Here is a 27,132-nt window from a genome sequence, read left to right as displayed (position 1 = left end):
AACCTTTCCAGGAAAACCCTTTTTCACTTTCTTTTAAGAGGATAAAACCTGGGATAGGAAAAGAGTACATCTGTTTATGCATTACAAGGCTTTAACTATAATAATGCTTCAAATGTGTGACATTCCAGGTCCTCGGTATTAGTTTTCCTTCCAATGTTTCCAACCTGTATGCTCCGTTATTTAATCTTGCTGTTATCCGAAAGGGGCCTTCCCAATTAGCTGCCAGCTTCCCTTCTCACCGATCTCTGCGTGCATCTCCGGTTACCCGCCATACTAGGTAATTTTTATAAAATTGTCGTGGACTGATTTTGGAGTTGAATTTTCTAGCCATCATTCTTCTGCTAGCCTCGATCATAATGACAGCTTGGTCACGTATTTCATCGATTAAGTCCAAGTTGACAGCCAGAGCCTCTTCATTAGCCGATTCCTCTTCATACAATGATTCACGTATTTCATCCAACCAGTAATGCGTTTAACTCCCATCTCCTTTGCTAGCCTGAGATCGGCAAGTAAAGCTTCATATTCGGCTTGATTGTTGGAGGCCTTAAATCTGAACCAGATAGACTGTTCAATAGCGAATGCATTCAGTCCTTCAAGAATGACCCCAACTCCACTGCCTAATTGGTTTGATGATCCATCAACGTGCAAATTCCACATGTCTGAAGTGGTATGTTGTTGTGTAGTGAATTCATTGATGAAGTCGGCTAACACCTGAGCTTTAAGGGGGCGTCGGTTCTCGAAATGAATATCAAATTGAGATAATTCAATTGTCCATGCTACCAACCGACCAGCCAACCTGGTTTCCTCATAATTTTGGCCATTGGACAATCTGTACGTACCACCATCCGATGACTCTGAAAGTAGTGTTTTAACCAACGAGCTGTGTGGACTAAGGCAAGTACCACTTTCTCCATTAATTGATACCGGGATTCAGGACCTTGGAGTGTTTTACTGACGACATATACGGGATTCGGTTCAGGTGTTTCTTGAAGTAAAATCGAACTGATGGCGTGATCGGACACGACCAAATAAACAATCATTTCCTGATTAGGTTTCGGTTTAATTAACACAGGTGGCGCCGCTAGCATATGTTTGTATTGTACGAAGGCATCCTCACATTCATTGGACCAAGCAAATTTTTGGGATTTCTTCAGTAATTCAATGAAAGGCCAAGACCTTTCTGCCATTATTGGCAAGAATCTAGCGAGGGCTGCAATCCGTCCGGCCAGTCATTGAACGTCCTTGACATTTCGAGGGCTGGCCATGTCGATGATGGCTCTACATTTGTCGGGGTTTGCCTCAATCCCCCTTTCAGACAACATGAAACTGATGAATCCATATTTTTACTGATATTTTAGCATAATTCTAGCTCATTTAATAAGAAAAATATATGAAGAAAGCAGAAAAACTCAGAAAAAGAGAATGATTGAAAGTTTTATTTCAATTTGTAGTTATTTTCGCATTTGTAGAATTTATGCTTAGTTCTTAAGGAATTTATCTTGTTTTCAAGGAATAAGCTGAGCAAAAGTCATGGAAATGGAGAATCAATGGAAAGGAAGAGGAAGAATGGCAATGTTGGACTCCAAAATACAAGAATTAAGGGTTGCAGCTTGGGCGTGATCACTATTGTTAGTGAAAGTGATCATTCCAGAGCCTAAAGGAGAAGAAGAGCCTTGCGTAATCACTTTTATTTACAAGAGTGAGCGTTGCCAGTGTGCGTTATCACTTTCGCCAGCGAAAGTGAACATTCCAGAGAAGACTCCATTCCTAAGGAGCTGCGCGTTGTCACTTTCGCCAATGAAAGTGAGCGTTCCAGAGGGATTTGTATCAGGACAGCTTGCGCATGGTTACTCTTGATCTCGAAAGTGATCACGCGCAGCCCTTGACCTCCTGCGTTGCCACTATTATGAATAAAAGTGAATGTTCCAGAGGAGCCTTCAACTTTGCAAGTTGCGCGTGGTTACTCTTGCTCTTGAAAGTGAACACGCACACTACATAAAGCTTCTGCGTGGTTACTCTTGTGAAGAAAAGTGACAACGCGCAAAACTGGGTTTCTATAAATACATGATTGAAGCGCGAAACTGGGATCTTTTTGCTCATTTTCTGTTTTGTTAGTTAGAGTCTCGTTGAGAGAGAGTGGAGAGAAGATTGGGGTCGAAGCTTGAAGCTCCAAGAAGAGGGATCGGATTGGAGCTCGTGGCCATGGCTGCTCTGCATTCTTCTTCATCTTCTTCTTCTTCTTTCTCTGTTTTTGTTGCAATGTGTGCTTAATTTCCCATAGTTAGGGGTTTATGGAACTCGAATTGATGTATTGATTCGACTTTATCTTCTGAACTTTAAGTTCTTGGATTAATTGAGTTGTTAATTCTGCTTTTCATGCAATCTCTGAATGGAAATTCATTTGATTAATCAAGAGGAATCTTTACCAATGGGAATTGGATTGTTTGCTCCGATCTGAATTGGCAACCAGAGTTTAGGGATTTCTTAGGGATAAGGAGACCTAATTCTGCAATCTTATAGTTCTAATTCTTAATGCAACCTGAAATTGAATTTCACCTAAGGGATTATGGAGGTTTAGTGGATTGTTAGGGTCAATGAGTTAAGGAATTAACCTTTGGCTAGATATATGTGAAACTGATTGTCAATTATTCAATTGCTTGAATGTTCAGAGGATTTAATTGGATTGATATTGATATTCTTGTGAAGTAAATTCCTAACTATCCTTCATTGCTATTTCATTTCATCACAAATCTTATACTCTGTTTCTCTGCAAGTTCTTTGCTTTAATTGCTTTGGTTTATTGCTGTTATATGTTACAAATCTCCTTCAAAAATTCGTATGGCTCAAATGGTTATAATTCTGTGAAGTGGTACTTGAAACCTAAATTCCCTGTGGAGACGATATTCTGATCTTAAATTTACTCATCACTTGCTGCAACCCTAGTGCACTTGCTAGTGTTAGATTGCGAACAGCAAGTTTTTGGCGCCGTTGCCGGGGAAATTAGAGTTTCAATAGCATTAGTAACATAAGAATAGCTAGATTGAGTATTTTGTTCTCTGAATTTCTGTAGTAGTAGTCTGTAGTTAGACATTTTGTCCATTCTGCATAATTCTGCAACTTTTAAACTTGTGTTTCAATTACTTTTACTGATAATTACTGCATAATTTTCGTGGTGCAGTTCTGAATACTAACTTGTAGTTTACTTTTGCTTCATTTTGAATTGTATATGCGTGGCAAAAACAAAAACAAATCAACTCTAGTCTTTGATCCTGACATAGACATAACCTTAAGAAGATTGAGAAAAGAGTCTAGAGCAGAAAAAGCCATAGGGAGTGATAGTGATTTAGAAGCTGTCCATTCTCCAGAATCTCAGAGTAATCCTAGAGTGAAAAGAACACCTACATCTTTGAGACAACTAAATTCAGAAATAGAGATGGCAGAACAAAATAGAATTAGAACATTAGGGGACTATGCAATTCCTAACATGCAAGGTTTTAACTCTTCTATAATCAGGCCAACTATTCAAGCCAACCATTTTGAGATTAAACCTGCTTTATTACACTTAGTCCAACAAGATCAGTTTTCTGGTGAAAATTCTGATGATCCTAACTTACATATTTCAAATTTTCTACAGCTATGTGACACTATAAGAATAAATGGGGTTAGTGAAGAAGCCATCAGACTGAGACTATTTCCTTTTTCCTTGAGAGATAGAGCAAAATGCTGGTTACAAGCTCAACCACAAGGAAGCATCACAACCTGGACAGAACTTGTGAATAAGTTTTTAACCAAGTACTTCCCTCCATCCAAAGCTGCTAAGTTGAGAGGAGAAATTACATCCTTTGTGCAGCAAGAAGGAGAATCATTGTATGAAGCTTGGGAAAGATACAAAGAACTGCTTAGAAGGTGTCCACATCATTGTATTCCAGATTGGATGCAATTGGAAACTTTTTATAATGGGATGAATGCAGTAACAAGAACAATGGTTGATGCTGCTGCTGGAGGTTCATTAAATACAAAGTCCTTGGAAGAAGCTTAAAGGATTATTGACATGATGGCATCTTCAATGTATCAGAATTCAAACTCAAGGAATCAAGGAAGAAACTCTGGTCATGAAGCTAAAGTTCTGAAAACTTTTCTTGCACAAAATCAGCTACAAAATCAAATGTTTTCAGAACAATTAGCTGCCTTAACACAACAAATCAACAATCTGCAAACAGGGAGTGTGCCTGCCAGTCAGCTAAGTTGTGATTTTTGTGGAGGAAACCATGCAAATGGTGCATGTGAGGCATCCACAAGTGAACCACAAGAGCAAGTGAATTATATGAATAATTTTCAGAGACAACAACCATCATATCCCCCTAGATTTCAATTTTTGAATAATAGAACTCAGCAGTATTCTAATTGGAATAATCAATATTCTGCTGCAAAGAATTCTAATTCAAATTTGCCTTTTTCTAATGCAGGTCCAGCAACACAACAGCCTTATTTTCAGAGGAATTCATCCACTCAACCTCAAGGAAATCAGAAATTTTCCAGACCTATGAATGAGAGGTTGACTGAGATGGAAGAGACTATGCTGCAATTCATGAAGGTGACTCAAACAAGCTTCAAAAACCAAGAAGCTTCCATGAAGAAACTAGAGACACAGATTGGACAATTAGCTGAACAATTATCCAGCAGGGATGAAGGAAGATTTCCAAGCAATACAGTAATCAATCCTAAAGAGCAATGTCAAGCCATAACTACAAGGAGTGGAGCTGTAGTTGCAAGCCCTAAACCAGCAGAAAAGAAAGTGAATGATGTAGTAGAAAGAAATATTGAACAAGATCTACAACAAGGAAATTTTAAACTATTGAAGAAAGACCATTCAGAAGAAAAAGAAAAAGTTCCTATGAATTCTGAAAGGAAAACCAAAAAGCAACTCTTTGAGGAAGCTTGTAAGCCAATAGACCCAGAGAAATACAAGAGGCTACCCTATCCTCAAAGAGTCCAAAATCCTAAACAAGAGGAACAATTTGAAAGGTTTATGAATGTCTTTAAGAAATTACAAATTAACATTCCTTTTGCAGAAGCTTTGGAGCAAATGCCTTCATATGCAAAGTTCATGAAAGAACTACTTTCTAGAAAAAGGAAGCTAGAGCATGACAAAATAGTACCTTTGACAGAGGAGTGCAATGCCATTCTTAAGAGAAAGCTTCCTCAAAAGTTGAAAGATCCTGGATCATTTAGCATTTCTTGTGAAATAGGAAACTGCACTGTAGGAAGAGCATTGTGTGACTTGGGAGCAAGCATAAATCTGATGCCATTAGCTGTTCTGCAGAAACTTGGAATAGAGGAAGTGAAGCCTACCAACATTACACTGCAGCTAGCTGATAGATCATACACTTATCCATATGGAGTTGTTGAAGATTTATTAGTTAAAGTTGATAAGTTCATTTTTCCTGCAGATTTTGTAATTCTGGACATGGAGGTGGATTCTAACATTCCTTTGATCCTAGGGAGGCCATTTCTTGCAACTGGAAGAGCTTTAATAGACGTGCAAAAAGGTGAACTTATGATTCGAGTTCAAGATGAGAAGGTAATATTTAATGTGTTTGAAGCTTTAAAATATCTAGTTGAAGATAATACATGTATGAAGATAGATATACTGGATACTTTCATTACACAACACCATATGAAAGATTTTGATGAAACTGCTATGTTAGAAGAGATAATATCTGTAGGGAATGACAAATCTGAAACTCTGAATGAAGAAGATATCATGGAAGTGCAGCAGCAACTAGAAGCTCTGCCAATCCAAAAACCTGCAGAAAATATAGTGAAAGAAGAGCTGAAAAAGGATGATAAAGAAGAGGAAAGGCAAAGGCTAGAACTGAAACAACTCCCTTCACACTTGCGGTATGCATTTCTGGATGAGAATCATGAAAATCCAGTCATCATCAATAATGAACTTAAGGAAGAACAAGAGGAAAAGTTGCTCAGAATTTTGAGAGAACACAAATCTGCAATTGGCTGGAGTATTGCAGACCTAAAAGGTATAAATCCTTCATTTTGTAAGCACAGAATTTTATTTGAAGAGAATTTCAAAGCTGTTGTGCAGCCACAAAGGAGGTTAAACCCAGCCATGAAAGAGGTAGTTAAAAAAGAGGTCATAAAGCTGTTAGATGCAGGAATAATATACCCAATTTCTGACAGCAATTGGGTAAGTCCAGTCTAAGTTGTTACAAAGAAAGGTGGTATGACAGTGGTACCTAATGAAAAGAATGAACTTGTCCCTACTAGGACTGTGACTGGATGGAGAATGTGCATAGACTATAGAAAATTAAATGATGCAACCAGAAAAGACCATTTCCCTCTACCATTTGCAGATCAAATGTTAGAAAGACTTGCTGGACATTCATTTTATTGTTTTTCTTGATGGGTATTCAGGATATAATCAAATAGCTGTAGATCCTTTAGATCAAGAGAAAACTGCATTTACATGTCCATTTGGAGTCTTTGCATATAGGAGAATGCCATTTGGTTTGTGTAATGCCCCTGCCACTTTCCAAAGATGCATGCTTTCTATTTTTTCTGATATGGTAGAAAACATCATAGAAGTGTTCATGGACGATTTCTCCATTTTTGGTGATTCTTTTGATGATTGTTTAGCTAATATATCCACTATTTTGCAGAGATGTCAAGATACTAACCTTATGTTAAATTGGGAGAAGTGCCATTTCATGGTACAAGAAGGCATTGTCCTTGGTCATAAAATTTCAGAGAAAGGAATGGAGGTGGACCAAGCTAAAATAGAAGTCATTAGTAAATTGCCTCCACCTGTCAATGTTAAGGGAGTTAGAAGTATTTTAGGACATGCTGGTTTTTATAGAAGATTCATAAAAGATTTTTCCAAGATTGCTTTGAGTAATTTACTTGTAAAAGATGCAGATTTCATATTTGATGATAATTGTTTGCATGCATTTTCTGTTTTAAAAGAGAAACTGATTTCTGCACCTATTCTTGCAAAACCAGATTGGAAATTACCTTTTGAACTCATGTGTGATGCAAGTGATAGTGCAGTAGGTGCTGTTTTAGGACAGAGGAAAGATAGGAAATTACATGCTATATATTATTCAAGCAAAGTGTTAAATCCTACACAAGTGAATTACACAACAACAGAAAAAGAACTTTTAGCTGTTGTATATGCTTTTGATAAGTTCAGATCATATTTAATGGGTTCAAAAGTGATTGTATACACTAATTATGCTGCTCTTAAATATCTTTTGACAAAACAGGATGCAAAGCCCAGATTATTAAGATGGATTCTACTCCTCCAAGAATTTCAGCTAGAAATCAAAGACAAGAAAGGGAAAGAAAACAGTGTTGCTGACCACTTGTCCAGACTTCCTTTGGAGAGTTTAACCACTGAATCATTGGAAATAGATGAAGAATTTCCAGATGAAAAGCTGTTTGCAGTGGAAAACATGCCTTGGTTTGCTGACATTGCAAATTTTAAAGCCACTCAATTCATTCCAAAGAGGTTTACTTGGCAGCAAAAGAAGAAGTTCTTACATGACAGCAAATTCTATGTGTGGGAAGACCCATACCTGTTCAAAATTGGAGTAGATGGGTTAATTAGAAGATGCATTCCACAAAGTGAGCAAGCTGAGATACTATGGCATTGTCACAATTCAGAATATGGAGGCCACCATGCAAGTTCAAGGACTGCTGTAAAAGTTTTGCAAGCAGGTTTCTTTTGGCCTACACTCTTCAAAGATGCCAAGAAGTATGTGGAAAACTGTGATAAATGCCAAAGAACTGGAAATATTTCAAGAAGACATGAGCTGCCATTAACCAACATCCTAGAAGTCAAACCATTTGATGTATGGGGGATTGATTTCATGGGACCATTTCCCCCATCATTCTCACACGAATACATTCTAGTTGCAGTGGATTATGTGTCTAAATGGGTAGAAGCAATTCCCACCAGATCAAATGATGCAAAGGTAGTGATTTCTTTTATAAGAAAGAACATTTTTTCAAGATTTGGGGTGCCTAGAGTGCTGATAAGTGATGGAGGTACTCACTTCTGCAATAAGTATCTTGAAGCTGTATTAATGAAATATGGTGTGAAGCATAAGGTTGCTACTCCATACCATCCACAAACAAGTGGACAAGTGAAGGTTTCAAATAGAGAGATCAAACAAATTCTAGAGAAAGTAGTGAACAGTTCAAAGAAGGATTGGTCAAAGAAACTGGATGACTCACTGTGAGCATATAGAACTGCTTTTAAAACTCCAATTGGTATGTCTCCATATCAGCTAGTATTTGGAAAGGCCTGTCACTTACCTCTAGAGCTGGAGCACAGAGCATATTGGACTACCAAGTGGCTTAACTTTGATTTATCAAGTGCTGGAAAGAAGAGAGTTTTACAGTTGCATGAATTGGAAGAATTCAGACAACAAGCTTATGAAAATGCAAAGTTGTACAAAGAAAGAACCAAGAGGATCCATGACAAATTTATTCTGCAAAAAGATTTCAGACCTGGCCAGCAAGTACTATTATTCAATTCAAGATTAAAATTGTTTCCAGGGAAACTGAAATCTAGATGGTCTGGACCGTTTTTAATCAAGGAAACTTCTCCCTTTGGAGCAATTCTTATAGAAGATCTGAAAACAGGGAGAGAATTCAAGGTCAATGGCCAAAGATTGAAGATCTATCATGGAGAGGAGTTTACAAGGAACATGTCATGCATGAAACTGGTTTCTCTTGAGTGAGAAACATTTAATGTCAAGCTAGTGACATTAAAGAAGCGCTTTGTGAGAGGCAACTCACATTTCTAACCCAATTTAACTTTTCTGCATTAATTTTGAATTAACAGTGTTCATAAGAAGTCAAAAGTCTGCACTTTTCATCTTGGTTACCTTGCTGAATTTGATGTTTGGAATAAATCTGGTGGCTGAAACAAGAATGCAGATTGGAATTAATTAGAATGCTTAAAGTTCTTGTATAGTCTGAATAATAGTTATCAAATTCTGCAAATTCTCTGCAAAATACAAGGTTCTGCATCATACTCATCATATTCTGTAATTTTGATGCAAAAGATAAATTTTGAAGCATGCTAAATCTGTCATTTGTGGCAAATCTGATAAATGCAATTGGACTTCATATTATAATGTGTTATGGAAAAGTCAGATTGCATTGTGAATATGTTAAGTAGAAATTCTGCAGAATTCAGCCTTGGATGAATGTTGCATATGTAATTAAAGGTGAACATGATGAGGGAAGTAGGTATTTTATATGGTAAGTGTGTATTGGAATGATTTTGATTTGTTAAGTGAGCCAATTAAAGTTTGGAGAACTTGAATTGATGAAAGGAATCACTCTTTTACAGGAAAGCAATCACGTAGAGATGGAATTCTGAGATTTTCCCTCTGGAACAATCACTCTCGCTGATGAGAGTGATAACGCAGAAACTGACTGGGAAACACAGCTCTCTGGAACAATCACTCTCGCTGATGAGAGTGATAACGCAGAGGCAGATGGGAAAAACACACTCTCTGGATCACTTCCTTTCCTTGTCAAGAGTGACCACGCGCAGGTAAGTATAGAATATTTCATAGCGCGTTACTCCTTTTACTGATAAAAGTACCTACGCTCAAGCAATAAGCTTGCGCGTTATCACTTTGCCTAGCAATAGTGATAACGCGCATTGCATTCAAAATTTTCAAGTTCTCTGGAACACTCACTCTGTTCGACAAGAGTGACAACGCAGAATTTTTTCTAAAAGGGAACGTTCACTTCTCACTTAAAAAGTGGGCACGTGCACACGCGTGACCCCAAACTCCATATAAAGGAACCACGCTCACATCCATTTAAACCTAAATCCCCATTTCCCTCTGAAATTCCTCTGACTTTCAATCTTTCGTGAAGCAACCAACAAGCAATTGTTCCTTCTTTTTCATTGTCATTCACATTTTTGAAGCTCCAGGTACGTTCTCTGCATTCTCTGAAATTGTATTTAGGGTTTTTCTTTGCTGCAACTCTGGAAAAATGTCAAAAATGGCAAAAGGGAAATATCTTGAGCGTATTCGATTTAAGGAACTTTAAATATTGTGAATAGGTTTTCAAAGTCATTCAATCTCCTCTGTTAACATATGCACATCTGCATTATGCGAAAAAATCTGAAAATGACTTTGAAAGAAATAGAAATATTCCAGTTGCCATCAACGAAAATACTCCTTGCATGCAATATTTGAATGTTGATGTCTGAACTGAGTTGTATGGAATGAGTTACTGCTGTATATTGCACTGCATGATTGTACAGATACCATATTGATAAGTCCTGCATTAAGCTGATATTTAGTCTTTGATGATAATGAAGGAGTGCACTGTCCTAATTGTATGTGATTCAAAGAAACAATAGGCAATATTCTGGATGAATTTCACTGTCAGAAGAAAATTTCTTTTAGGAATCATTAGTAGTTGAAATTTGGTTGAAAATTGTGATTCTTTTTCTGCATTCTTGGTGAAATTGTGAACTTTGAGGGAACAAATTATGAAGGCCAGTTTAAAATCCCCTGAATATGGTTTGATGAATTTTGTACCTAAGTTCTGGTGTATCTGAAAAGTCAAGAGAGCATGTAAAAAAAAATATGTTGATGACCTATAATAACATCTCTGTGTTAACCTGATGTGCTTTGAGAGTGTGCACTCTAAACTACAAATTTAAAGGTTTAACCAATTTTGACTGTGATTGCTTAGTAATTTACAATAATGCTTGTGTGTTGATATGATTACATTTTCATGACAGCAACTGATTGTAAATAGATACATACTGCAAGTTAGAATTCTGCACATGGATTGATTGAATTTATCTAGTACAGAGATGTATACTGTCATAATTCTGTGTCATGAATTTTAAACTGTCAAATTACTTGCTTGTTTTTGCAGCCACTACAAAATGGTCAGAACTTCTTTAAATACACCAGTTGGACCTTCTAAGAAGACAAAAGCTGGATCTGCCAGAAACACTCCAAGAAGGAGATCTATCAGGAATATGCAAGCTGGAACAGCCAGGAATTATTCAACCACTAAAAGAGCAAGAACTGATGGTGTCTCACCTTCCTCACCCATTGAAATCGCTGACCCTCCTCAGCCAAGTGTAACCACACCTGCAACCTCTTCACCACCTCAGCCGACCAGAAGAAATGCTCCTTCTACCTCTACCTATACTGATCATGATCCAAGGTTCAGGAGTATAATAGCTCACGAAAATTATTTCAAGGCAAATATTCTGAGGAGGAAGATTGTCCCAGATAGAGCCTTTGAAATTGCTGAAGGAAACTACCCTGAGTACTCAGAAGAAATTCAGAAAAGGGGATGGGACAACTTCTGCTCCTTGGCTGATAATGGTTGGAGAGAAATTACACAGAAGTTTTATGGAAATGCAATGCGGTTCAAGGGAGACCAAATTCCCAAATTTCACACAATGGTCAAGGGTATGAGGGTGAATTTCACTGCTGCCAACATCAATCGAGTGTTGGAAATTTACACTGAAAGACAACCTGGGCAGATGGACTTCACTGACTTTAAGAATAGTCAAGACAAGGATTATATTGAAATCCTGCACAGAATTGGAAGGCCAGGCACAACTTGGCAGCTGAACCTCGCCCAGAAACCCAAGTGCAACACCACCAAGAACCTACTACCATTTGCTAAAGTCTGGAGTACCTTTCTATTGAATTCTTTCATGCCAGTCAAGCATAGTTCAACCCTGGCAGTAAAGAGGGCTGAATTATTGTTTGCTATTGTTAATGATATGTACATTGATGCAGGGGAAGTAATTAGTGAATGTATCTTAAATATTCTGAAAACAAAAAGAGATTCACTAGCCTTTCCCTCATTAATCACTTTACTTTGTGAGGATGCAGGGGTTGAAGTTGGAGACGACCAAGAGAAAATCAGATCTGCTCCCCCTATCTCTGTCTCAATGGTAAAGGAAATCTATGCCACCACCTCCTGCACTTCAGCTGCACCTATCCCTACTCAGTTCAGAAAGGAGAAACCAATGAAGATGAAGGACATCCTACATCTTTTGGTTGAAAGGCAAAATCAATTGGCTGAACGACAAACTGAGCTCCACAACAGTTTGAAGGCAGGAACTATGCTAGTGGAATGTGTGTTGATGAATCTTGGTCAGAAGATGGGAATGACCAAAGATGAACTTTATCACACACCAGACTTGGCTGAGAATGCTCAATGTCTACGCTCATCAGTTTTTAAAGACTTGCCAATATACAAGACTCATTTTCCACAGCCAACTGAAGAAGTGGTGGAGGAAGAAGAAGATGAGGAGGATGAGGAAGAAGATGAAGATGAAATTTCTGATGAGGAGGATGCTCAAGATGACTAGCTTAGGATTTTTATTTTCTTTTCTGTTAATTCAAATTTTCTCTTGATGGTTTTGTAATTAAGTTTCAAACTTTTTGGTTTCATTTTAGAATTTGGGTTTGTAATTTGCACACTTAGTATATTTTGGTTTCATGCTAATTCTGAACAATTATGTTTTGAACACACATTAATTATGCAGAATTCAATCCCTTTTTCACTTGCTAATTGACAAATTTTTTGGTGTTTTGTGCAGAAAATGTCACACTTACACAACACTCACACACATTGGCTGATGACACTTGCACAAGCTGCCATGAAAGGGGGGGTTATTCCTTACCTCTTGATTCATGTGTTAGCTACACAATACACTGAAAATTTACTGATAATAGTCTAGGTTATGAGCTGTTTTCTGCAAATTAACTGCAAGATGAGTGACAATTTTGTGAATTTTGTGTGAATTTTTTTTTTAAGTTGTTTTTCCCATTCTCAAAATGAGATCACACTTGTATTTTCAAAAATGAGGCAGTTGCCACTAGGTGCATAAATTTCTGAAAAGTGCATTGTGTTTTCATTAATCCACATGATCACTTATAATACCTAGTGAGATTTGAGCTGTCTAATTCTTTTCTTGTGTGATTAATCATATTTGGCTGTATTCTCTAGAACTTGCCCTTGTTCTTAATTGAATGTGCATGCTACAGTTTTCACCCACATGATAGAGGCCATGTTTGATTATACCTAGTCAGCCTAAAGGCCTTCCTTTATGATTGAATATCTTAGTTCACCCTTTTGAGCTTAATATCCCCTTTCTTGAAATTACCTCATTATAAAGCCCTGACTGAAAAACCAATTTTTACCATTCAAAAGATCAAAGGCATAATGAGTTTAATCAAGAATGAGTTTTAAAACTAAGTTTGGGGTGGCATCCAGATTTTAATTGCTTGAGGACAAGCAATGTTCTAAGTTTGGGGTGGGAAATAGCATGCTATCTAAGTTTGAGTTCAACAAGCCAGAAAGAAAGAACAAAAGTGCTGCAGTAAAATGAAAAATTTATGAAGCAAAGCTGTGAAAAGAACAAAAATGTGATTTCAAAAGAAAAGAAGTGCAGCAAAGTGCTGCAGAAAAAGAAAAAGAATATCAACGAAAAGAAGATAGTGACTGAAAGTAAGAAAAGAAGAAAAGAGATGAAAAATCTGCTGTAAGAAAAATTATGTTTGCTACATAAGTGAGAGAATTAAGGAGGAATAATGTAGATCCAGGCTAGTTTTAAAACAAATCACTCAAAATGCCTCTGATCTTTTGAAACTGCATGTATTGTTTTCCATTTTCTTTGATACCTACCTTAACCTTAGCCTTGTTATAACCTGAAAAAGTCCTCTAGATGTGTGATTAATTGTACTAAGCAGAGGAGATGGAGAAATTGGGCAAGCATATGGTAGAGTGTAGTGAAATTGATGATTTAGAGTGAAAACAGCACCTAAACACTGTTGAATGATGAGAGAAACACTTCCAAGTGAGCTGTGATCATGTTGATTAATTGTACTCACATGAATTTTGATGAAATATATGAACTTAGGTAGCAATTTTTACTCAATGATGATTATGCAGTAGAAATATCATGATGAGTATTTGGATGAACAACTTGATTGAAAATTTTGCAGAAAACACAGAATTAGAAATTAGAAAAATCTGAAATAAGCAGTTTATGAACTGAATTTGAAAATGGAGGAACTTACCCTTGGTTTAGTTTGATTTGCTTGAGGACAAGAAAAAATTCAGGTTTGGGGTGGTGATGAATCCATATTTTTACTGATATTTTAGCATAATTCTAGCTCATTTAATAAGAAAAATATATGAAGAAAGCAGAAAAACTCAGAAAAAGAGAATGATTGAAAGTTTTATTTCAATTTGTAGTTATTTTCGCATTTGTAGAATTTATGCTTAGTTCTTAAGGAATTTATCTTGTTTTCAAGGAATAAGCTGAGCAAAAGTCATGGAAATGGAGAATCAATGGAAAGGAAGAGGAAGAATGGCAATGTTGGACTCCAAAATACAAGAATTAAGGGTTGCAGTTTGGGCGTGATCACTATTGTTAGTGAAAGTGATCATTCCAGAGCCTAAAGGAGAAGAAGAGCCTTGCGTAATCACTTTTATTTACAAGAGTGAGCGTTGCCAGTGTGCGTTATCACTTTTGCCAGCGAAAGTGAACGTTCCAGAGAAGACTCCATTCCTGAGGAGCTGCGCGTTGTCACTTTCGCCAATGAAAGTGAGCGTTCCAGAGGGATTTGTATCAGGACAGCTTGCGCGTGGTTACTCTTGATCTCGAAAGTGATCACGCGCAGCCCTTGACCTCCTGCGTTGCCACTATTATGAATAAAAGTGAATGTTCCAGAGGAGCCTTCAACTCTGCAAGTTGCGCGTGGTTACTCTTGCTCTTGAAAGTGAACACGCACACTACATAAAGCTTCTGCGTGGTTACTCTTGTGAAGAAAAGTGACAACGCGCAAAACTGGGTTTCTATAAATACATGATTGAAGCGCGAAACTGGGATCTTTTTGCTCATTTTCTGTTTTGTTAGTTAGAGTCTCGTTGAGAGAGAGTGGAGAGAAGATTGGGGTTGAAGCTTGAAGCTCCAAGAAGAGGGATCGGATTGGAGCTCGTGGCCATGGCTGCTCTGCATTCTTCTTCATCTTCTTCTTCTTCTTTCTCTGTTTTTGTTGCAATGTGTGCTTAATTTCCCATAGTTAGGGGTTTATGGAACTCGAATTGATGTATTTATTCGACTTTATCTTCTGAACTTTAAGTTCTTGGATTAATTGAGTTGTTAATTCTGCTTTTCATGCAATCTCTGAATGGAAATTCATTTGATTAATCAAGAGGAATCTTTACCAATGGGAATTGGATTGTTTGCTCCGATCTGAATTGGCAACCAGAGTTTAGGGATTTCTTAGGGATAAGGAGACCTAATTCTGCAATCTTATAGTTCTAATTCTTAATGCAACCTGAAATTGAATCTCACCTAAGGGATTATGGAAGTTTAGTGGATTGTTAGGGTCAATGAGTTAAGGAATTAACCTTTGGCTAGATATATGTGAAACTGATTGTCAATTATTCAATTGCTTGAATGTTCAGAGGATTTAATTGGATTGATATTGATATTCTTGTGAAGTAAATTCCTAACTATCCTTCATTGCTATTTTATTTCATCACAAATCTTATACTCTGTTTCTCTGCAAGTTCTTTGCTTTAATTGCTTTGGTTTATTGCTGTTATATGTTACAAATCTCCTTCAAAAATTTGTATGGCTCAAATGGTTATAATTCTGTGAAGTGGTACTTGAAACCTAAATTCCCTGTGGAGACGATATTCTGATCTTAAATTTACTCATCACTTGCTGCAATCCTAGTGCACTTGCTAGTGTTAGATTGCGAACAACAGAAACCCAAGAATTTACCGCCAGCTACACCAAATGTGCATTTTTTAGGATTGAACCTCATACCATGCTTTCTGGCTTCTCCGAATACCTCCTCTAAGTGGTTAAGATGTTGCTTCGATGTGAGGGATTTAATTACCATGTCGTCTACATACACCTCCATGCATTTTCCCACTTGTTTTTCAAAAATTTTATTCATGAGTCGCTGGTATGTTGCTCCTGCATTCTTCAAACCGAATGGCATCACTCGATAACATAAATTTGCAGAATTTGTGATGAATGCCATTTTTTCCTCATCTGGGGGATACATTCGTATTTGATTATACCCAGAATAAGCATCCAAAAAACTCAGTATTTTATGACCGGCTGCACCATCGACCAAGGTATCAATGTTTGGTAGGGGGTATACGTCTTTTGGGCATGCTTTGTTGAGGTCCGTGAAGTCCGTGCACATTTGCCATTTGCCGTTGGCTTTTTTAACCATAACGATGTTGGCTAACCATGTTGAATACCTGACTTCTCGTATAAAGCCAGCCTGTATTAGTTTGTTGGTTTCTTCTTCTACTGCCTTTGCTCTATCACCACCAATTTTTCTTTTCTTTTGAGCTACCGGCTTGGCCCCTTTGTAGACCGATAAGTGGTGACAAAGAAATGCTGGATCAATGTCAGGCATATCTGATGCTGTCCAAGTAAACAAATCGGCGTTATCTAATAGCATCCCTTGGAGGATTTGCTTTTCTTGTGCATTCAAACCGACCCCTAAATAAGCAACTTGTTCTGGCTTTGCTCCTAGTTGGAAGGGTTGCTTGTTTTCATTAGGCTCGACCCGATATTCCTCATCCATTCTAGGATCAAGTTCAACATCTAACTCTTCTCTTAACTGAGGGGATACAATATTGACATCTCGGTTATTCTCATGAAAGGGTTTAAGACGTAAGCTTGCAAAGTAGCATTCTCTGGCCGTCTTTTGATCAGCATGGACGGTAACAATTCGGCCTCTTTCAGATGGAAATTTCATGGCCAAGTACGGAGTGGACACTATGGCCTTCAGTTTATTCAGGGATGGTCTGCCAAGTAGTATATTATAAGATGTGTTCGCATGTACTACAAGATAGGTAACTCTTATACGTTTTCCCTCGTGCTCTGACCCAAACAAGGTATACAAGTCAATACACCCTTTAGTTTCTACTCGCTCCTTAGAAAAACCGACCAACGGTTCGTGATATTCTTTGTGCTCTTCTTCCGAGATGCTTAATTGGTTAAATGTATTCCAATACAGGATGTCGGCCGAGCTTCCCTGGTCAAGTAGTGTTTTCCGAACAGTGCAGTTAAATATGTCTACATTAATTACCATGGGATCATCCTGCACCGGATCGACTCCTTGAAAGTCATCGTCAGTGAACGTAATAGGCGGGATCCGGATTCTACTGTCCAATGAAACATTATTAACCGAACGGACATGCCTGAGATGCCTTTTTCTAGCCGAATGGGTAGGTCCTCCACCAGCAAACCCTCCGGCTATGGTGTTAATGACCCTTTTCGGATACTTCTCTTGCTCGTATCTTCTAGCTGGAGGTTCCCTGTACCTGCTCCTATGTCTTTCAAATTTTTTGCCGTCAAATCTCCTTGGTGATTCAAGGTGACGATCTCTTCCTTTGTTAGGTTGCCTCATGGGATTTGTCTATATGAAATCTTTTAAATATCTGTCCTTAATTAATTTTTCAATTTTGTCTCTCAGTGCTGTACACTTCTCGGTAGTGTGACCCCTGTTCTGATGGTATCGGCAAGACTTACTTTTATCTGCCCGAGGAGGAGTGTTGGCGCGTCTAGGCATTCTCAATATTTCTGTGGCCAACGCTTGATCAAGTACTCTGGACCGGTTAGTGTTGAGCGTAGTGTAGGAAGGATATTTAGGTCCCCGAGGTGGTCGTTCAAGTTCATTTCTTCTCTCGTTTTCCTGCCTTGCTTTAAAAGCCTCCCTTTTTTCTACATTTTTTGAGTTGGCTCCTTGGTCCGTCCGTACCTGGTTCCGGTATTCGGATAATTCTTCCATCTGCATATACTTCGCAGCCTGACTCCTTAACTCGTCTAGGTCAATGGGGGGTTTTTTGCACATGCTATTAACGAAGGGTCCTGGCTTTAACGCTGTTGTGAGGTGGTGCATAGCCACTGCTGGTTCCAAGTTATGGATTGAAAGAGTCACTCTACCAAAGCATTCCATGAAAGCTCTAAGTGATTCTCCTTTTTCTTGGCGAATATTGACTAGGGCCAAGGATGTTAAGGGATGAGGCCAGCTTGTGGCGAACTGCAAGTTGAAATGTCTTGTGAGTGTTTCAAAAGAGTCGATGGATAAAGGGAGGAGTCGGGTGAACCAACTGAGTGCAGGTCCTCTGAGTGAAGTAGGAAAAATTCTACACCATAAGGCGTCGTTTTCTGTGTACAGACCGACTTGTGTTGTAAAGACATCCACGTGTTCTCCAGGGTCAGATGTGTCATCGTATTTGTCTATTGCCAACCCTCTCCAATTATCGGGCAGCTTAGCCTCCAGAATATGGTGAACAAATGGGCTCCGGTTCACAAGATCGTCCCAGCCATTTCTGGTTACCGATTGATAGACCTGTCTTGATTTCTCTTGCAACGCTGAGGATTCCCCTTGATCTTGGATGACGGGTGTAGTTTGGGAGGGGACATGTGTCCTTATCTCCTCCCTTAAGGCGGCATTTTCCCTTCTTAGGGCCGAGAGTTCCAGTGCATCTCTTTCTCGCTCCTTCTTCATCTCCGTCATTTCTGCCTTAAGCTGCCTCAGTACAGCTAGAATGCTTTCCTCTGTTCCTCCCTGTATCACCACTTCAGGTATTGGTTCCTCTGGTGTGACGCCCTCCATTTGTTGCCGAGAGGTTCCTTCTTGTTGGCTTCTCGTCATTACCATGCTTATTCCTGAAAAATGAAGTTAATCGGGCCCCACGGTGGGCGCTAAAATGTTCTTACTGGAGAAACCTCTGGTCTAGCGTCCTTCTGACAATTGCTGATGTGGGAGGGTACCTACAAAAGGCATTCCGATGGTAAAGTCAGGATTCGGTTCTGAGCAATAAATGTTATTTAATAATGAGAAGTCAACCCCTCACCTGTATTTCCTACCTTCCTTTTATAGGCATTTTATTAGGCTGATGGGCCTGTTGAGTCAGCCTTTATACTGTGGCCCATTTTTCTGGTTTAAATAATACTTTGATTATTACTCTTAATTGGGTTATTTACCTTTTAATCCTGATGACGGGTACCCGGCCTAGTATGCCGAATCGGTGCTCGGTTTCCTTTTCCTATAGGTGGGACCGAGTTGATTCCTTCTCCAGTACAGTTTTATTTGTAGAAAAAAATAACAGTTTGTTATGTTTTCTATTTTTGTAGCTGTCGGTGCCGAAGAGTATAGAAGTGGAACCCATTTTTAATCGGTAACTAAGAGGTTAGGGATGAATAGAAATTTTATATATAATTTTTTATAATTTATTTAAGTGTTTATATATATTTTCTGTAATTTAATGTAAAAATAATTGAAAATGTTTGAATTAATTTTCGTAGTTAAAAAATAGATTTAGAAGTTGATTAATTGTTGTTATATTGAATCCTGAAGTTTAGCAATAATGATATGTTTGTAAAGTTTGTAATATGTTTAGGTTTAAGTGCAATAATTTTAAAAATGATAAATTTCGTGTAAAAAATTTCGTAAGGTCAGTAAAAATAGATGAATTTTTTTTTTGTAATTGTGAATAAAATAAAAATTTGGTTGAGTGTTTTATAAAATAGTAAATTTAAATTACAGTAGTGTATAATTACAGTATAATAATATATTAAGTTGGTTGAGATAAAAAAAAATAGATAATTAGTGAAATTGGAAAAACTAAAATTGCATAATAAAATATTAAAAATTAAATAAAGTTTGTAATAAACTTTATTATTGTTAACATTAGTTAGAATGGTAAATTAAAGGTATTAAAAATATAATATAATAAAAAATATTTAAAATGTAGAATAATTTTGAGTTGAGTAAAACAAAAGTTTAGGTGAAGAAATTCAAAAAATAATAATCAGTAATTTAAAACTTGTTACCAATAAATTAGAAATTATAAAATTTAAAAATAAATTAATATTTAATGACACTATGTAGAGGAAATTTAAAAAATAATTGAAATAAAATATATAAAGATCTAAAATAATAAAATTGTAATATCGTTAAAAATAATATTTACTTAAAAAATTTATTATAGATAGAAAAAAAAACATAATTTATTAGAATTATATTTATAATACGTTAAAAAATTTCAATTTTAGGTTATTGTAGAGTAAAATAGAATTTATATTGGTAACATTTATTTAAAAAAATGTAATTATGTAAAATTATATTTATACGTATTTTTTGTAAAACTTTTGAACTTGACTTCTATAATATAATAATATATAGTGAAAAAAATTATAAAATGAGATAGGAAAATAGATTAATATTAATTATTTGTTACGAAAGAACTTTATAATATCACATGAAATAAATAAATATAATAAAGTAAGAATTTAGTTAAATAACATTAATTGAATTCTGGTATATTAAAAATAGAAGATTTAATAGAAATATTGAACAAATAATTTACGTAAATTAATAATTGTATTGTCATACATAAATATTAAACTAGTACGGCTATAATAAAATTTGAATGCAAATAAGAAGAATTTTTATATGAATGCTAATTTGCAGTAATTACATAATAAATTTATAGTTTGTATAAATATAAAATTAAAATAATATTGAATATGAATATGTAATATTATAAACAATTATTATTATGATTATGTATATTTACCATTATTATGTAACTTGATTAACTAAATTCGTAGTAGTGTTTTTAAATCATTTAATTATTAATTTTATCAATTGACTGTCATGTTTATTATGTTAATAATTGATGAATCCATATTTTACTACATTTTTATACATCATTTATTACTTTTTATAGAAAAGAATAGACTTAGATAGTGTAAATAAGATGAATATTCCAATTAGGCTAAATAATATAGGTTTCTTAGTTTTTTGTTAATTTACATGAATTTAGATAGTTTATTTTACATATTTTGATCATTTGAATAATATGGCAGGAATCCCCAAGCTTATTTTGAAGAATTATTGGATTTTGAGGAATTTGAGGTGAAAGTAACTACTTTCAATATTGATAGTGACAACTACAGCAAGTCACTTCCAACAAAGGGACCAAAGTGATCACTTCCAAAGCTTAAAGTGACAACTACAGCAGCCCAGAATCAACCAAACCTGCGCGTGGTTACTATGAATATTCATAGTAATCACTTCAGAGCATGCAAAAATTGAAGGTGCTGCGCGTAACTACTATGAATATTCATAGTAATCACTCCAGAGACCCAAAATGTCCCAGTGCTGCGCGTAACTACTATGAATATTCATAGTAATCACTCCAGAGAGGAAAAACCCAACTGATGCTGCGCGTGGTTACTATGAAAGAATGAGAGTAATTACTTTGGGCGGTGCCAGCTTTAGTATAAATAGATTTTTACCAAATTAGGGTAGGGAGTTCTTACACTTTTTGTACCTTTTCTCTTCTTTACTAAATTTAGGACACTTGGAGAGCCTAAGGTGGCCTTAGGTGACAGCCAATGGTCCAACCTAGGGTTTAATTTCCATTTTCTCCTTACTTCTCTTTGATTTTTGTATTGATGTTATTGATTTCTCTTTACTTTCATTTTGCAATTGTGAGACCCATCCTCATGAAGGGTTAATTTTCTTGTAATCTCTAGTGAGTTCATATGAATTCTTGAATTCTTGTTTTTTGAATGTTAATGCAAATCTTTTTCTTCCATGAATTTCTTCCTCCCAAACTCCTGAATTGAATTAATGGTTGAATGAGGGGAGCATTGCGTAATGAACCCTAATTCATTTTAAGGAAATTCTAAATTTGAATTGCTTAATTCTTGTTTAATTCCAAGATTGCGTAATCAAGGAATGAGAGATTGGAGTTCATTGGATTGCTTAATTCATATGAAAACATAAGGTTGATTTAACAAGCTTAAATCAACCTAATTCTGGGAGGAGAGGAAGAGTATTAAATCTTGAGAGGAATAGGGATAGAGTTTATATGAATGAACTAGGGATTACTACATTTTATCGATTGAACTTTGCAATTTAATTTTCTACTTAAGTTGATTGAACTTGAAATCACAAAACCCCCCCTTTTTTACTTGCTTTCTAAATACATTGCACACTACATGTTTGATATTTGGTCACTTGTCCAATGATTCATGGGAGACGATCTAGGCTTGCATCCTAGACTACATAAATTTTTCTGCATATTTTGATGAAGGTTCACGACAAATCTTTTTGCAAATGAGAAAATATTTCATTCATCAATAATACTAACATTTTTTTCATTGGATAGGCATTTAATCACCACATTGGTTGAAAGATGGAGGCCTGAGACACACAATTTTCATATGCCACCAGGAGAATGCACTATAACGCTTCAAGATATAGCTATACAGATAGGTCTTTGGGTTGGTGGGCTTCCAGTATTTGCCGCTACTGGAGGTAAATTGGCCACAAATAGTTGAAGACAGTCTACGTGTCAGGCCACCACCAGAGGCTTTTGTGGGGAGCAACTTGAAGCTTAGTTGGTTAGACCGACATTTTACTGACGTGGCTATGCATAATCAGAACGAGCTTCAACTAACGAGATTTGCTAAAGCGTATATTATGAGACTGATTGGAGAGTTTATGTTAGCAGATCATCCCAACAGCAGCGTGACAGTTCGATGCTTGCCTTTACTTTAGGACTTCATAATCACAGGACAGTATAGCTAGGGAGGAGCAACTCTTAGTTTTTTATATAGAGAATTATGCATGGCGACAAAAATTAACAGAGTTGCCATTGGCGGTTTGACTCCATTATTGGTCTTGTGGGCGTGGGATAGGTTTCCGTGTTTGGCTCATCCCAATCTTCCACATTTGCGGCATGATCTTCCGTATAGTGCTAGGTATGCAACTTTAACACTTTTGTAGTTTTATAAATTATTATATATAATTAGTATACTTTTATGTGGTTAGTAAATTGGGTGCCCAGAAAAACGAAGAAAGATGTCGCATATTATAGATATAAACTTGATAGTCTTAAACGAGACAAGGTTTTATTTAATTTAAAACACTGTAGTAACTTTTATAAATTTTCAATTGTTTATTTTTTAATGAATCTTATTGTTCAATTTTCACATTGTTTGGCAGCCTTATAGTCAAGAGTTACTTGAGTCATTGCCTCCCATATGCTTGCAAGGGATGAACATTTGGAGGTCAGTGGTGTACAAGGAAATGAAATAAAAGTAACTGAAAAATAAATGACATAAAAGAAACTAAAACTAAATCAGGTCTTCATTTGAGCTAGAGGAAGAAAGACTATCGTCTGCATCCTCTTTTTCTTCTTTTTTTTTTTCCTTTGAGGAGCTTGAGGTATAATCTTCATCAGCCTCCTGAGGTGGTGGGCAGTGACATAGAAGGGAACAAGGTCATTCATGACTGTTGTTTTGAGAAAAAAGGCATTCACTGCAAGGGAGTCATAAAGCTGGTCTGGAGTCATTCCCAGTTCCTTCCTTATGTTTAGCAACATGGTTTCCATCATGGTAAGCATAGCCTTCTGATTCTGATGCAAAGCATCTTGCCTCATGGCAATGCTCTTCACCTAGTCCCTCATCTTCATTAGGGTTGCTTTCCTGTATTCAGCTAGGAGGGTTAGGCCTGGATCAGCACTCTTATTTGGAGAGAATAACTCTTTCACCATAGCTGTGGTGATAGGAGGTGCTACTCTGACCCATTATTGGTAGTCTCCCATGTTTACCCCAACATCTTGGCAGAGCATGGTGATAATAGAGGGGAAGCCCAAGTAACCTCTCTTCCTAGCTAAGATGTCCATGATGGCATTGCTCATGATGTCGCCAACATGGATGGTCATGCTAGTGAGGATGACATATATGAGTTCTGCCCTTTTCACTGCTAAGGTGGATGGGTGGCACACTGGCATGAAGGAGTTGAGGATAAAAATGCTCCAGACTTTGACTGGTGGAAGAAGGTGCTTGGTGGTTAGATTTTTGGGGTGGAGCTTCATATCAAACTCTTAGTTTTCTCCAGCTTTGCAAATTGCTTGGAGGATTGGCCTGTAGTCCTTTTCTTCTAAGTAGCTGAAAGTGGTAAAGTCCAATTGCCCAGCCTACCTCTCCACACCAGGTATGTTCAGGATCCTCTAAAAGTTGGAGGGAGAGAAGTCAATTTTCACCCCTTCACTATGGTGTGTCTGTAGGGGAGCGAGTCTCCTTTGACCCTCATTGCATTGCAATAAAACTCCTGGGTGATCTCTTTCCACCTATTGCCAATACATGCGGTGAAGAGATCCCATCCTTTCTTCTGGATTTCTTCTTTAAATTGAAGGTAGCTAACCTCGTAGATTTCGAAGTTACAATCCTGCACTATTTGCCTCCTTAATATGTTGGCCCTGAAGCAGTTTTCATGGGCAATTGATTTGTGGAACACTCCAAATTTTGTAATAATATTTTAATATATATATATATATATATATATATATATGGGGTTTTCCATGTGTTTGTATGATTGATTATGTGATGATGATGTTTATTGGATGGCAGTGTGAATGCATGAGGTGGATATATGCGTATACGTGAGATGAATATGAATGCATATAAATGTGTTTGTATATGATTGGACTGCATTGATTGGGCTGAGAAATAGTTTAAGTGTGTAATACTAGGGTGTTCTCGCTGTAACGAGAGGTCCCTCGATTCAGCGACAAAGTAACAGTTTGGGGTGCAATTCTGGGAGCAGTCTTGCTGTAGTGAGATTCTGCAGAAACCAAACTGCAATTCCCTCTGAGATTTTTGCTGTAGCGAGAGAGGGTGTCGCTGCAGCGAGGTCAGTGAGAGGACCTTGCTGCAGCGAGAATATCTCATTGTAGCGAGAATGTCGCTACAGCTTGTGTATTTAAGGGGTTTAGGGTTGGGGAAAACGCATTTTTTCATTTTCTCTTTGTTCTCTCTCGTCGGTTCTCTCAATCCCTAGCCTTTTCACCGATTAAATTGCCCCTTAAGCCATTGGTGCCCTAGATTGAAGATTGAAATCTTGTTTAAAATGTTTGGAGGTGAGTATTTTGAGTTAGGGTTTTCAATTTTTACTCTTTCTTCATTCTTATTGATTTCTCATGGATTATTCCATGTATTTAGGGCAAGAACCCGTGTGAGAGGTGTTTCCACCGATGATTTTGTAACGTCCAAAATTTTAAATGTCTGTTTTATGCTATTAATTGATTTTCTCAATTAATTTATATGAATAAGTTAATAAGATATTAATTGAATATTTATTAGAATTCAAATCTACGTTAATTAGGTAGACTAGAATTAAAAAATTTATAGTAGAATTTTCTCTTAGGAAAGAGACTGGTATAATTTCAGTAATTTAAATTACCAGAATAAAATAATATTATTTGCCCTAGATCCAACAGTAGGGAAGCCATCCACCACACCTTGATCCAATGGTTCATAATCCACATTGTGGCTTATTTGAGACTACAAAATTTATGAATCAATCAAAATTTGCCAAGTAACTTCATTCATCATGGCCACTTGGATATTTTGCTTCTCCTCATCTCTTTATAAAATTGATCACTTCTCTCCCTCATTCTCTTCTCCATCTTTCTCCTTTTCTTACCTCCATAAGCTTTTCTCTCAAGCTCACCTACACTTGTAACTTAGAAACATCTTTGGAATCAAATTGGTGCTCAAAGGAGGTAAGGTTCTATCTATGTTGATATGCTTGTATGGATGTGTGTACCTATCTATTTTATGTTTTAAATATTTTAATACATGATATATGTGATATTTTTTATAATGTATAGTTGGATTAATGGTGGTTTGGGTTAGTTTGAAGGTAGATCAAGTAGAAAAACAAAGAAGAGAAAGAAAACAGCAAGTCTGAAAACAGAATTTTCTAGGGTTTCCGTAAAAATACACTATGTTGACCAATTATTTGCGGTTTAAATATTATTAAAATATTTGTAACTCAAACTAGACATCTAGAGCTTTCTATACATATAAATTATTAAGAAATTGGATTAGTATAGAATTAGTTATGAATTTTTGAAGTTTGGGTTAAGTTTTAGATTTTGATTTTGGGCAGGTAAGCTTGTGTAAGACATAACTCGTTCCACATAACTTGGATTGAGGTGAAACAAATTTTTTTAAAAAGATAAGATATATTAGTTTATACCATAAAAGTTTCAAAGTCCAATTCGTTTTGAGCAGTTCACAAATTTTTTCAAATTTAAGCCTAGTGCTATTGAGTCATAAATAGAGCAATCTATAATAACCAACTTTAGAACCTTATAACTTGAATTATATTTAACTAAATGAAATGAAACTTTTTGGATATTAAAATTTGATTTCTTAACTTTAAAATGACATGAATTTCACAGTCATACACCTAGAATTCGAATTTTGGTGGATTTTAACATTTTTGAGTGCTGTTCTGGCTAATCACAGGAGAGGTCATAGTAGAAAGCAAAAATCTTGAGTTGTATTTGTCAAAACTGAATGGAACCTTAGGTTTGAAAATAGACAAATAGGGCTTCAACATATAAAAACTTCATATCTATTGAAGTCATATCGCAATAAACGTAGTAAAAATAAAACAAGGAAAAATTTATCGCTTTAAGGAAAGAATTATGAATTTAAAGGTTTTGTTTATTTATTTATTTATTTGCTATGATATATGAATGATTATTTGTTAGCTGGCACTATTCATTGGAAAGCAAGTATGATTCGTTATGCTGCACAAATTTTGTAATAATTATGGATAAATTGTAAAAATTTCAAAGAGATATGTGAGATACAATATGAAAGTTATGAAAGTTTAAGATGATTGAAAGTTATAAGAAAGTCCTATATCACTTGGGCCAGCCTCGGATAAAAAGTTAAGGGGAATAAGTCGGTGGGAGCGTTGGGGAAAGTAAACCTGACAAATCCTGTATAGGAACGAGCTTGATCTTGATAAGCAGACTATTACCCAGGAGTCTTATGGCTAAGAACTCCCAGGGGACCAAGGATAGGAACATATATGAGAATTAAGTACCTTATTATATGATTGAAAGTATTTTAATTAATATTAATGCATTTCAATGTTGCTTTCAATTACAACTTTAAGTACTATTATGTCACATGTATGATTCATGTTGAGTCCTTTAATTATTTATTTAAAT

The 27,132-nt window shown here is 36.4% G+C and overlaps 1 protein-coding gene and 1 non-coding gene across 2 annotated transcripts; both read right to left on the bottom strand.

Annotated features, from left to right (window-relative positions):
• Nucleotides 1-3,817: 3,817 nt before the first annotated feature.
• LOC113856686 lies at nucleotides 3,818-3,924 on the bottom strand. Its single transcript, XR_003502917.1, has one exon. It is a non-coding gene; the product is annotated as a small nucleolar RNA R71 (small nucleolar RNA).
• A 13,568-nt stretch (nucleotides 3,925-17,492) lies between these two features.
• LOC113855601 lies at nucleotides 17,493-18,740 on the bottom strand. Its single transcript, XM_027487232.1, has one exon. The coding sequence runs from the start codon at nucleotides 18,738-18,740 to the stop codon at nucleotides 17,493-17,495; it is 1,248 nt and encodes a 415-aa protein (XP_027343033.1).
• Nucleotides 18,741-27,132: the final 8,392 nt, after the last annotated feature.

This window comes from Abrus precatorius, unplaced genomic scaffold (assembly GCF_003935025.1).
Source record: "Abrus precatorius isolate BTA unplaced genomic scaffold, Abrus_2018 Scaffold11, whole genome shotgun sequence".
NCBI classification, from domain to species: Eukaryota; Viridiplantae; Streptophyta; class Magnoliopsida; order Fabales; family Fabaceae; genus Abrus; species Abrus precatorius.
The sequence above is the reverse complement of the archived record's forward strand: the minus strand, read 5'-3'. Positions and strand labels throughout refer to the sequence as shown.